Source organism: Chiloscyllium plagiosum, unplaced genomic scaffold (assembly GCF_037043375.1).
Source record: "Chiloscyllium plagiosum isolate Xiang-an unplaced genomic scaffold, Cpla_swu_hap1 HiC_scaffold_7, whole genome shotgun sequence".
Classification (NCBI taxonomy): domain Eukaryota; kingdom Metazoa; phylum Chordata; class Chondrichthyes; order Orectolobiformes; family Hemiscylliidae; genus Chiloscyllium; species Chiloscyllium plagiosum.
The window spans coordinates 109720638-109733891 of NW_028270145.1; the positions used below are offsets into that span (position 1 = coordinate 109720638).

Genomic DNA, 13254 nt, shown 5'->3' on the forward strand with positions numbered 1-13254 from the left:
TTTTACCATCTTCTCTGTTCTTACTGAAACATCTGAATCCCAGAACCTGCAACAGCCATTCCTGTCCCTGCTCTATCCATGTCTCAGTAATGGCCACAACATCGAAGCCCCAGGTACCAACCCATGCTGCCAGTTCACCCACTTTATTTCGGATGCTCCTCGCGTTGAAGTTGTAAAAAAATTCTCAACCTGTACTCTCTATTGGGATTTCTAGAAGGAGCAGGAATTCTTGAGGTCACTTGCATCTTCTGGTACAGCAATTCTAACTAACGCAAGCCGAGACTGCATAAACTATACAGAACTGGCTCCAAGGTAGAAGGCAGAGGATGGAGGGTTGTTTTTTTCAGACTGGAGGCCTGTGACTAGTGGAGTGCCACAAGGATCGGTGCTGGGTCCACGACTTTTTGTCATTTATATAAATGATTTGGATGTGAGCATAAGAGGTACAGTTAGTAAGTTTGCAGATGACACCAAAAATTGGAGGCGTAGTGGACAGCAAAGAGGGTTACCTCAGATTACAACAGGATCTGGACCAGATGGGCCAATGGGCTGAGAAGTGGCATACTGAGTTTAATTCGGATAAATGTGAGGTGCTGAATTTTGGGAAAGCAAATCTTAGCAGGCCTTATACACTTAATGGTAAGGTCGTAGGGTGTGTTGCAGAACAAAGCGACCTTGGAGTGCAGTTTCATAGCTCCTTGAAAGTGGAGTCGCACGTAGATAGGATAGTGAAGGCGGCATTTGGTATGCAGGAGTTGGGAGGTCATGTTGCAGCTGTAGAGGACATTGGTTAGGCCAATGTTGGAATATTGCGTGCAATTCTGGTCTCCTTCCTATCGGAACGATGTTGTGAAACGTGAAAGGGTTCAGAAAAGATTTACAAGGATATTGCCAGCATTCGAGGATTTGAGCTAGAAGGAGACACTGAACAGGTGGGGGGGTGTTTTCCCTGGAGTGTTGGAGGCTGAGGGGTGACCTTATAGAGGTTTACAAAATTTATGAGGGGCATGGATAGGATCAATAGACAAAGTCTTTTCCCTAGGATGGGAGAGTCCAGAATTAGAGGGCATAGGTTTAGGGTGAGAGGGGATAGATATAAAAGAGACCTATGGGGCAACATTTTCACACACAGGGTGGTATGTGTATGGAATGAGCTGCCAGAGGAAGTGGTAGAGACTGGTACAGTTGCAACATTTAAAAGCCATTTGGATGGGTACGTGAATAGGAAGGGTTTGTAGGGATATTTGGTCGGCATGGATGGGTTGGACCGAAGGGTATGTTTCCATGCTGTACATCTCTATGATTCTATGTCTGGGAGATATTTGTTTACTTTCTGCTTTCCAAGATAATAACATCAAATTGGGGAGAATTGTGTTCTGAGTTCCATCATCAGAGTAAGCACTAGGGATGTTTTAGTTTGCATTTATGATTCAAAACAAATCAGAGCAATATCCATACCTGTTATGTCATTGCACAGCTACCCAGGTTTTCTTGTGGGCCCTGCAAAACTGACTGACTTTGTTCCTGATGGAGGGTACTTAAGGAATTCAAGACTAAACTGCAGAGGATTTTAAATGCATGTGCTAAACATGCAAGAGCAGGAACTTTGAAAATGAATTTGTAGTAGTCGCTGGCAAGTGTTATAACTTTAAATCAAAGCCAATCTATCTGTCTGGTTTGTTTTGTAATTGTCAGCGGTGTAATGCATGAAGAATTGCTTCGCATAGTAATGAGTAGAGGTCTTGAGAAAAGTACTTATCAAGACAGTGGTGTGGTGTATATTGTAGAATGTAGTGAACATGAGTAATGAGTTTTCAGGATGGTGGAGAAGGCAAGATCAACGGTGAATCAAGAATAGGCAGTGTATCCTAAGGAATGAGAACGTGCTGAGGAAGCTGGTAGATGATTTGAGGATTTAGAATTAAGATGGAGGGAGTGGTATAGTAAATGGCTTGAAATTGAAAATGGGAAGCTCCTACTAGCAACTGAGGAGGCAACCATGAAGAAATATGGAGTTGAGAGGGGAAAGATGTAAGCAACCTAAGGCGCAACTTTTTTACACAGGGTGGTGTGTGTATGGATTGAGCTGCCAGAGGAAGTGCTGGAGGCTGGTACAATTGCAATATTTAAAATGCATCTGGATGGGTACATGAATAGGAAGGATTTGGAGGGATATGGGCCGGGTGCTGGGAGGTGGGTCTAGATTGGGTTGGGATATCTGGTTGGCATGGACGGGTAGGACTGAAGGGTCTGTTTCCATGCTGTACATCTCTATGACTTGCCCTTAAGCTGGTAACAGCTAAGCTGGAGGGTTTTAAGAAAATAGGACAAAAATAGCAAATTGATTTGAGAAGTAAGATCAAATATGATTTAATTTGCATTGTTAAAAAAGCTCAAGGACTGAATGGTGACTCCCGTTCTGTATAGTGTCCATATATTTTTACTTCTGACAAGGATTAATAGATAACAATCAAAGTAGGAATTTTCCTTAAAGTTACACTGAGGCCATGTGTGCATTACAGTAACTCATCACAAAATTTGGATTAAACCTAAATCTCTGATCTGTAAGACTCATTACTTATTGTCTCAAATAATTGAACTTGCTTTGCTATTAAAAGTCTTAAGTTTGCAGCTTTTAAAACAATCTTTTTGTTTGCTTTGCATCTTTCAGAATAGGATTGCTGTGTAATTTCAGTTTTCTTTACTGAGTGACTGACTTTGACTTTGATATTCACAGTTGAACTTTTGCCGTGGGATCAACGAAGACAGATGAAATGGAAAATGTCCACCGTGACGCCAATAGTGGTGAAAAATGCTATTGCCAGATCACATTTTAAAATTACTAAAAGTAAGTCATGTGAGCACTAATAAGTGTGTCTTAACCTTTTGATTCCACTTTTAAAATTTGGCACTAATTATGCAATTATTGCTGGTTTATGGATTTCATGAAAGATTAAGAAACTTGGACTGTGATTTCTCAATATAACAGGTAAAATTGCAAAACAGCAACTTAATACTGTCACATCTAACAAATGTGTTTAGCCAATGGCTATTATATGGAAAAGCACCGTTCAATTTTCAGTTGAAAACACCCCACATATTGGGATATAGTCCTGAAAGCACCTAAGTCCCATATAATTAAAATAAAATTTGAATTACTTAAATAACCATCCGCCAATGACTCAGCAATACTAAATTGAACTAAAGAACGTGAATGTGCAATTAAGTATCAACACATCTTTAACATCTGAAAGTTCAATAGTCAGTGCTACTGCACCTTGTTGACTGTGAACATCCCAGTTAACTGACTGTAACAGAGATAAACTGTTCTTGCTGCTTAGAACCAAGAAGAGGAAATCATATTTTACAGTGCCTCTGCCAAAGCAAAAATGTATGGTTGCTGAGTGCACTTGCCTGATGCTTCTCCACAGGTGAAATTACCAGTGCTCACTGTGTAGGTTCAAAAGTCAGAAATGGCCACTGGGATGAGAGATTGGATAGCGGTCTTCCCCTACTGAAAAATCAAGTGGCATTTAAAAATTGCCTTAAAGTGGAAAATTGATATGTTGTACATTTCAGGATGTTATGATTGGCTGGGCTGCTGGGGACATCACATGAAATCACCACTATTCAGAACCCTTCGGGAATATCAGAAGGTAAGCCATTAGAATTTCAATATTAATATTACTGTGAGCTCTCCCTTTCAATGCAAGTGCTTATTCTATTTTTATCGAAATATTAAAAAAAGCACGTATTTATTGTTGCAATTATCTGTCTGTCTTTGAACTCCTAAAACCAATGCCGATGTATCCCTTCAGGACTTGAAAGCCAGACTCGATGTTTTCCCTGAACCCTATATGAACGTTTTAATCATAATTTCATCCTTTTTCTGTTGTTGATGGTGGTTACTATTCTGCCCTAAAATGGAGACTCTTGAGCCAAAGCATTGGCTTTTTGAGTGGCTAAGTCCAATTTTAGCACCAGATTACCTTTATACGACACCTTTCCTATGAGGAAATGTATGCTATTCACATGTCTTGGGGATATGCATCAATCAGAGACCTCTGTATTCCTCCCAGCTTCATTCATTCATTGGATGTGGGAGTCACTGGCTAGGCCAGCATTTATTGCTCGTTGCTACTTGCCCTCAAGAAGCTAGTGGTAAGCTGCCGCCTTGAACCGCTCATTGCCCTCCTTTTTAAACTTTCCTTTCGTGGCTGTGCTTTCAGTTGTTTGGGTCCAAAGTTCTGAATATACCTCCCTCCACCTTTGGGTCTTCACTTACCTTCTCACAACGATCGTAAAGCTTACCTCTGACCAATTTTTTTTTTTATATAGGTATTTTTATTGAAAAAAGAGAATTTTTGAGGTCTTTTACAAAATTACAAAAGTAATACATGTGTTTGACAAGGTTCCCCATGGGAGACTGATTAGCAAGGTTAGATCTCATGGAATAGAGGGAGAACTAGCCATTTGGATACAGAACTAGCTCAAAGGTAGAAGACAGAGGGTGGTGGAGGATTGTTTCTCAGACTGGAGGCCTGTGACCAGTGGAGTGCCACAAGGATCGGTCCTGGGCCCACTACTTTTTGTCATTTACATTAATGATTTGGATGCGAGCAAAAGAGGTACAGTTAGTAAGTTTGCAGATGACACCAAAATTGGAGGTTTAGTGGACAGCGAAGAGGGTTACCTCAGATTACAACAGGATCTGGACCAAATGGGCCATTGGGCTGAGAAGTGGCAGATGGAGTTTAATTCAGATCCCTGTTAGGCAGTCCAAACCTCTGGTGCAACTGCTCAAAGGACGACATAACCTCCCCATCGAACAGGTCTCCAAAGCAGGAGATACCTCTGGACTTCCAAGTTTTAAATGTTGCATCTGTTACACCTGGCTGAAATCCCGGTGCTCCCACTATAGGAGTATAAGGGGAGGTTTTTAGCAGGTTACCCTCATCTTGTTGCATTATCCTCCAGGCTTTAATTGTATTTAATAATACAATTATTTTATTGTTTTTAACAATAGCCCATAATAGCTCTCATCTTGTCTATAAATAAAAGATTGATGAGGGGACATTTTGTTTGGGAGGTCTCAATGTCTAACCAGATTGGGTCTCTTGTGACCCACAATCAGTCAGCTACAGAAGATACCTCCTAAAATCTGGAAAGTCCAGTTCTCCCCTTGCTTGTGGGAGCTGCAGCTTTTCTAATTTGATAAGGGTCCGTTTATGATTCCAAATAAAGGAGCCGAGCCAGCCGGAGAGCTTATACAACGCCTGTCTCGGCAGCATTAGGGGGAGCATTCTCATTGGATGTAGAAGACGAGGTAGAATATTCATCTTAACTAGGGCTACTCTGCCTAACCAGGATATTGAAGGTCCTGCCTTGTTTTCTCTAAGTGCATGAAATTAGCTTTATACAGCTGACCAAATACTGGTGTGATAAAAATACCTAGGTACAGAAAATCTTTTAGTGACCACTGAAAGGGAATCAAGATCCGTCCGGTAAATTGGATACACTGGCAAGACCTCCCAACGGCATGGCCTCAGATTTCACAAAATTTGTTTTATAGCCTGAAAATATCCCAAATAAATTAATCACTTGGATTAGACGGGGCACAGATATCAAACGATCACTTAAGAAGAGGAGGACATCATCCGCAGAGAGTGATTTTATGTTTGCCCAATCCAATCCTCTGAATCTTTATGTTAGGGTCAGTTCGTATAGCTTCCGCCAGTGGTTCAATCACGAGCGTGAATAATAATGGTGAAAGAGGACGTCCCTGACGACAGCCCCTGCCAACACTAAAGCGATCTGAACTTAAACCATTGGTGATCACTGCTGCTTTGGGATCATTACTGAAACCCATTTAATTAAATACCTCTCTGACACCGAACCTTTCCAGTGTATAAAAAAGGTATGGCCGTTCTACCCGATCAAATGCCTTCTCTGCGTCCCAAGGCGACAGCTAAACCTGGTAATGTTCCCTGTTGACAGGCTTGTATCATATTTAAGACCCTTCTAATATTATTAGTTGACCTGTGGCCCTTTATAAATCCTGTCTGGTCCTCTTGTATGGTGAGACCTTCTCCAGTCTTAATGCTAATATTTTAGAAAGAATTTTGAAATCCACATTTAGTAAGGATATCGGTCTATATGATGAGCAATCTTCTGGGGCCTTTCCCTTTTTAAGAATAAGAAAGATGTTTGCTTCTCTCAACGAAGGCGGGAGGCGGCCCTGACTATGTGAATAATCATACATATTTATGAGTGGCCCAATCAGTTCCCCTCTAAATTCTTTATAGAACTCAACTTGGAATCCGTCTGGTCCAGGTGCTTTGCCACTCCGAAGCTGCCTAACCGCGTCGAGTACTTCCTGGGTTGTCGGAGGGCATTCAAAATCAACACCTGCTCAGAGGTTAAGCCCGGAAGGGCCAAATTTTTAATGAAGGATTCCATCTTCTCGGTTCTATCCTCGCAGTCCTGCGATTTATACAGTTCAAAATAGAACTTTGTAAAGGCTGTATTGATCTTTTTACAATCACTAGTCAAGGTACCAGCACTTTCTCTAATAGACGTAATGGCTTGAGCCTTTTCCTAGGTATGCTAGGTATCTGCCATGCTGGTCGCCAAATTCAAATAATCTCTGCTTTGTGAATAATATTTCCCTCTTTGCTGTTTGGGTAAGTGCAGTATTCAAGGCTGCCCTAAGGGCTGTGATCCTTTGTAGCTTAGTAATGGAACGCCTGTTAAGATATGCTGTCTCAGCTACCTTCAAGCAAGCCTCAAGCAGGCGCTGTTGCTCTCCCTTTTGTCTTTTCCGAGACGCAGAATATGAGATGATCAAGCCTCGCACATGTGCCTTAGTGGTCTCCCACATCATCAATGGGTCACTGGCCGTACCTGAATTAATTTCCCAGAAGGTTTTGAATTCCTGCGAAAAATACTTTATAAATTTGCTATCCTTCAATAAGAAGGGATCCATATGCCAATGTCGGGGGCCTATCCCATCATCCCTAATCTTGACTTCCATATATACTGCGGCATGATCAGAAATTACATTAATACCTACTTTACAAGACAGTATGGAATTCAAAAGGGTCGAGGGGGCAACAAAATATCAATTCTGGTATGGCATTTGTGTGGGTTAGAGTAGAAAGTAAAGTGTCTATCCTAGGGGTGAAGGCCCCTCCATACATCTACTAGCCCTAGCTCCTTCATATGTTCCAGTTGTCTACATCTCGGAGATATTCCCGTAGTGTTCTTAGGTATCCTGTCTGTCTCTGGGTCCATAATACAGTTAAAATCTCCTCCTATAATTATATGGTGGACTCCAAAAGCCATCAACTTAGAGAACACTTCCGTTACGAATTTAAAGAGATGCGTCGGAGGGCAATAAAGATTCAAAATTCCATATTCCTCTCCATGTATTAGGGCTTTGATCAGCATATACTGTCCAGACTCCCTATCCACATGGTTTGGATCCCGCAGTCTATTTAAGAGAGTCCAAGAATTCTTTTGCTTTTTCCGGCGACCCAAAGTTGTAAATGGATCCTCTATGGCTGAAGCGCAGCGTTGCCGGATAGCGCATGGAATATTGGATATTTGGGTCTCTCAGACATTTTTTGCTTCATCGAATGCCCTCCTCTTGTGGACCATGGTTGTAGAGAAGTCCTGAAATAACATTATTCTGAAACCCTTGTGCATCTTGGCCTGGGGATCCTTCCCCAGGACTTTGGAGGCTTCCAGGCACATTTCTTTTTCTTTGGTAGCATTGTAGTCCGATTAGAACCGGGAGGGGGTGCTAGTCCAACCTGGGCCTGCGTATAGCAACCCATTGGGCCCACTCCACCCACACCCGACCTGGTCCTAACTCCAACTTCAATAATTGTGGGAGCCGTCGCTCCAAAAGGTCTACAAACTGGCCTTCCTCTTCGCGTTCAGGAAGGCCCAGCAACCAAATATTTTTCCGACGGCCCTGATCATCAAAGTCGTCGATGTGCTCCTCCAGGGTCCGGATTCGCTGCTCAAGAGCCCGGACCTGACCTACAGATGACTCGGCAGCCGTCTCGGACGCCGCGGCCCATTGCTCCACCCCTCCGACGCACTGCTCAAGTTTTTCGATTTCTCGGTCATGCTTCTGCAGCATGACTGAGAACGATTCCCACCTTGACCAGGACTCAATAAGAGCGTTGATCTTCTCTTGAAGTTTGGTGATCCTAGAGATCAGGCTCCCCTCCGCAGGTATATTCCCCCAAGGCGGCTGCAGGCGTCTCTGCTGCTGTGGGAGTGGGTGGGGGAGGGGTTCATGCCTGTTGCAAGCTGTGGGAGTTTTTACCCTTAGTCATTTTAGAAACAGCACCAAACTGTCCATGTTTGATGTAAAATGACTGAATACGCTGGGCAAAAGCCATCTTAAATGATTTAAAGGGTGAGGTGAAGGCGGGTGCCCCACTCTGCCAGAGTCTTAGGCAGAGCACTACAGACTCAGACTTGCTGGGTCGCCGCCATCTTGAATCTCCCTGACCAAATTTTTAATCATCCATCCTCAAACCTTCTCTTAGTTTGTTTCAATACATTTCTGAAGTTCTTCTGGACAATTTATTGCCTTTGTTGTTGCCATGTAAATGCAAATTGTTCATTTTGCAATTGCTAAATTCCACTACTTTTGTCATTTTAATAATCTCTGAAATTGTATATTTTGGCTTGTGGAGGTTTGTATTTTGTATTACTTCTCTCAAATCAGGTAAACAACAAAAAACATTGGTGCACTTTGAAGGGGAAAAGAATCTAACTTCATATTTGTTCTCCTTCCTAGCTGAATCATTTTCCAGGATCATTTCAAATTGGGCGTAAGGATCGCTTGTGGCGTAACTTATTGAGAATGCAGATGCGATTTGGGAAAAGAGAATTCAACTTTTTTCCACAGTCCTACATTCTCCCTCATGACATCAAACTGCTGAAGAATGCCTGGGGGGCTAGCTCTGGAAAGCAGAAATGGATTATTAAACCAGTAAGTTAAGTCTAAGTTTTAAGTTAATTGGAAAAGAGCCAGAGAAGAGTTGAGCATTTTTGTCTTGTGATGTGAGTTATAATTGAAAATTTTGTAAAAACAGATTCACTGTAACTTTTAAGAAAGAATTGAATATATTCTTGCAAAGGGGTAACCGTTATGGCTGTGGGCAACAGTGTGAGTAAATGGAACTAATTTGGATAACTATTACAAAGAATGACCAAAGTACCCCTTCTATAATGTAATTCTGAGAACTAATTCTGAGAACTAGCCTAATTAGTAAATACAGTTTCCACACCAATTTGTGGGAATCTCTTAGCCAAGACCACGCAGATTGGAGAATCAACTACAAAAGTACAAAATGCTTCAGTCATCTGACATCTAAGATGGTGAGCAGGCACAAACAACCAAAGGCGTGTACAAAAACCTGGACATCCTGTGCATCCACACTTGTGGCAGGATTTGTACAGTTCTGAAGAAACGTCATAACTGCCTCAATGTTAACTCTTTCTTTCTCCACAGATCTTACCTCACCTGAGTTTCTTCAGTTTCATTTATTTGCAAATGGATCTCTAGATTATAAAATTGTCATCATGATCCCAAGGGACTGCCTAAGAAGAGAAAGGAGCAAAATTTGGCTTTTGACAATTTTAAAAATGAACACTAAATTTAAACAAGTACTTAGGTTTATACCTTTCTTTATCAAGATGTCCCAGCAATTTAGATTATTAAAAATTATTTTATTCTGTCATGGGATATGAGCTTTACTGGTAAGGCCATAATTTGTTGCCGATCCTTATTTGTCCTTTTGAGAATTTGGTGGTGTTATCAAGTTGTCTCGAGTACTTCTGAAGTGGAAGGCAGGAAACAAGAATTAGTTTGTATAAATGATAGGAGGAAAGACTGTGTGTGGTCCCTTTAAGAGGTAATGGGTGGCACAGTGGCTCAGTGGTTAGTTCAATTCCTGCCTCAGGCAACTGTGTGGAGTTTGCACATTCTCCCCCTGTCTGAGTGGGTTTCCTCTGGCTGCTCTGGTTTCTTCCCACAGTCCAAAGATGTGCAGGTCAGGTGAATTGCCATGTTAAATTGCCCACAGTGTTGGGTGCATTAGTCAGAGGGTAATGCATGTGGGTGGGTTACTCTTTGGAGGGTCTGTGTGGATTTATTGGGCTAAAGGGCCTGTTTCCACACCGTAGGGAATCTGATCTAAAACATTCCTGAAAGAAGGATTACTGGAACAAAGGCATTTATGATTGAAGAGACAAGAAAACATTCTGGAAGAGACATCCTGTATGGACTTTGAGAATCTAATTTTTAATTTAGTTGTCTTATTACTTAGGTTTGTTGGAACAGCCTACCAGCAGAATTTAATTCTGTAAGGGAATTGTTAATAGTTAAGGTGAAATTGTTTGGTGTGTTAGTAATTCTGTTAATTTGTTCACTGTTAGTGTTAAATAAATAAATTGGTACTTGTTATTTATAAAGCAAGTATCGGGGATTCCTTTCATTTAACCACACTCTTTAACAGATTGTAGGGGGCAAGGTGAGCTTCTCTGGGTGTTGCAGGTTTAATTATTGGAAGGAAACTTATTCTTCATAACAGATTAGGGTTGGTGTCTAATTTTAATTATCAGGGGGGTTTGACCCTTTCCCCTTTGTAACAGTAGTGAACTTCCTTCTTGAACTCCTATACTCGATGTGATGTAGGTAGACTCGTAGTGCTGCTAGGAAAGAGTTTGTGTGAGTAAAGAAATGGTGACATAATTCCAAGTTAAGATCTCATTTTTCGCATTGTAAATCAGAAGAGACGTGCAAGTGGCAGTTTTCTCCACATGCCTGCTGGATGGTAGAGATTGCAGGTTTGGAAGCTACTGTTGGTAAATCCTTGGTGAGTTGCTACAGTGTAATTTGTAGATGGTACACAATGCTGCTACTGCACGTTGTTAGTGGAGGGATTGAATGATAACGTGGTGGATGGGATATCAATCTAAGTGTGTTTGTGTTGTTACTGTTGTAATGTGGCAGCTAATTTGTGCACAGCACATTCCTCAAACAATAACTAGATAATCTGTTCAAGTAATGGTCAAGGCACAGGAGAATTTCCCTGCTCCTCGAAATAACGACGAGGGATTTAATTTTTTGAAGAAGTAACATCGATGATTGTTGTAGGCAGAGCAGTGGATGTGATCTGTATGGACTTCAGTAAGGCGTTCGACAAGGTTTTTCATGGTAGACTGTTTAGCAAGGTTAGATCACATGGAATACAGGGCGAACTGACTCGAAGGTAAAAGACAGCATGGTGGTGGAGGGTTGCTTTTCGGAATGGAGGCCTGTGACCAGTGGCGTGCCACAAGGGTCGGTGCTGTGTCCACTGCTTTTCGTCATTTACATAAATGATTTGAATATAGGAGGTCTGGTTAGTAAGTTTGCAGACGACACCACAGTTGGAGGTGTAGTGGACAGTGAAGAAGGTTACCTCAGAGTACGACAGGATCCTGATCACGTGGGCCGAGGAATGGCAAATAGTTTAATTTAGATAAATGTGAGGTGCTGCATTTTGGAAAGACAAATCAGGATAGGACTTGTACACTTAATGGTAAGGTCCTGGAAAGTGTTGCTAAACAGAGACCTTGGAGTGCAGGTTCATAATTCCTTGAAAGTGAAGATAGGATAGTGAAGAAGGTGTTTAGTATGCTTTTTCCTTTATTGGTCAGAGCATTGAGTATAGGAGTTGAGAGGCCATGTTGAAGCTGTACCGGACATTGGTGAGGCCACTTTTGGAATATTGATTGCAATTCTGGTCTCCCTCCTAGAGGAAGGATGATGTGAAACTTGAAAGGGTTTAGAAAAGATTTACAAGGATGTTGCCAGGGTTGGAGGGTTTGAGCTATATTGAGAGGCTGAATAGGCTGGGGCTGTTTTCCCTGGAGCGTCAGAGACTGGGGGATGACCTGATAGAGGTTTGTAAAATCATGAAGGGCATGGATAGGGTGGATAAACAGTCTTTTCTCTGGGTTAGGGGAGTCCAGAACGAGAGAGCAGAAGTTTAGGGTGAGAGGAGAAAGATTTAAAAAGGAATTTAAGGGGAAATTCTTTTCACGCGGAGGATGGTGTGTATATGGAATGAGCCAGAGGAAGTGGTGGAGGCTGCTACAATTACAGCATTTAAAAGACAAGTGGATGAGTCCATGAATATGAAGAGTTTAGAGTGATATGAGCCAGGTGCTGGCAAATGGTACTAGATTAATTTAGGGTAGCTGGTTGGCATGGACAAGTTAGACCAAAGGGCCTGTTTCCGTGCTGTACATCTCTTTGACTCTGTGACCTTTTACCTTGCAAGAGAAAACTGATCTGTGGCTTACTATTGTCTGTGAAAGAGAGCCTCTAATAATGAGCACTCCGTCACTAGTAACAGCGATGTCAGTCTACATTTTGTGCTCAAGACTCTGAAGTAAAGCTTTCCCCTCTTGTGTTCCGATTTGAAAGTGGGTGCTACTTTGTAAGCCATGGTTGACAAGGTTAGTCATTTGAAGCATCGTGTGCAGGCTGCTAGAATATGTATTATCACTATTTCAATGGAGTAATCATGTTCCTAACTGGCCAGAGATCAAAACAGATTTGAGTTGAAATATATTGCAATGTTGCTAATTTGTATGGAGAATTTCAGATAGTTCTTTCATCAAAGACTGTGAAGCAAAACATCTCACTCTGGAGAATGCTAAATGAAACCATCCCTTTCCATCCCTTCATCTTGATGCCATTCCCTGTCACTCACTCCTTGAATGTCATCCTACTCATGTTCCCAGCCTACTACATCCCTGTACTGACCTTCGACATGTTATTTGTGCTCATGCCAGCCATCCCACTGCAGCATTTCCTTGGCTGTCATTTTGAAATGGACCTAATTAAAATTCAGTCACATCAATTACATCTGAATTAAACACAGGCCGGCACTGACTCAAAATACAATGTTGCTTTAACAAACAGGCAAGATACTGCAGGAACTCAGGTCTGGCCACATCTGTGGAAAGAGAAACAAAGTTAGCAGAGCTCTTTGAGTCCACTGTGAAGACTGCTAAGCATTGAATCATTCTTCTGAGGAAGAGTCATGCTGGACTTGAAGTGCTTACTCTGTTTCTCTCTCTACCGATATCTAGCATTTTCTACATCTATTCTGGATTTCCAGCATCCAGGGAATTTTGTTTTTATTATGATCATTGCTTTGTTCTTCCTTACTATTA

The 13254-nt window shown here is 41.8% G+C and overlaps 1 protein-coding gene across 2 annotated transcripts in view; it reads left to right on the plus strand.

Moving 5' to 3' along the window:
• ttll4 (tubulin tyrosine ligase-like family, member 4) overlaps positions 1–13254 on the plus strand; it is a 109977-nt gene that overhangs the window by 57557 nt on the left and 39166 nt on the right. For both annotated transcript variants that reach the window (XM_043694273.2, XM_087989346.1), the window contains exons 6-8: positions 2738–2848; positions 3580–3656; positions 8819–9013. In XM_043694273.2, the coding sequence (XP_043550208.1) occupies positions 2738–2848; positions 3580–3656; positions 8819–9013 (383 nt within the window). The remainder of the gene's footprint in view (positions 1–2737; positions 2849–3579; positions 3657–8818; positions 9014–13254) is intronic.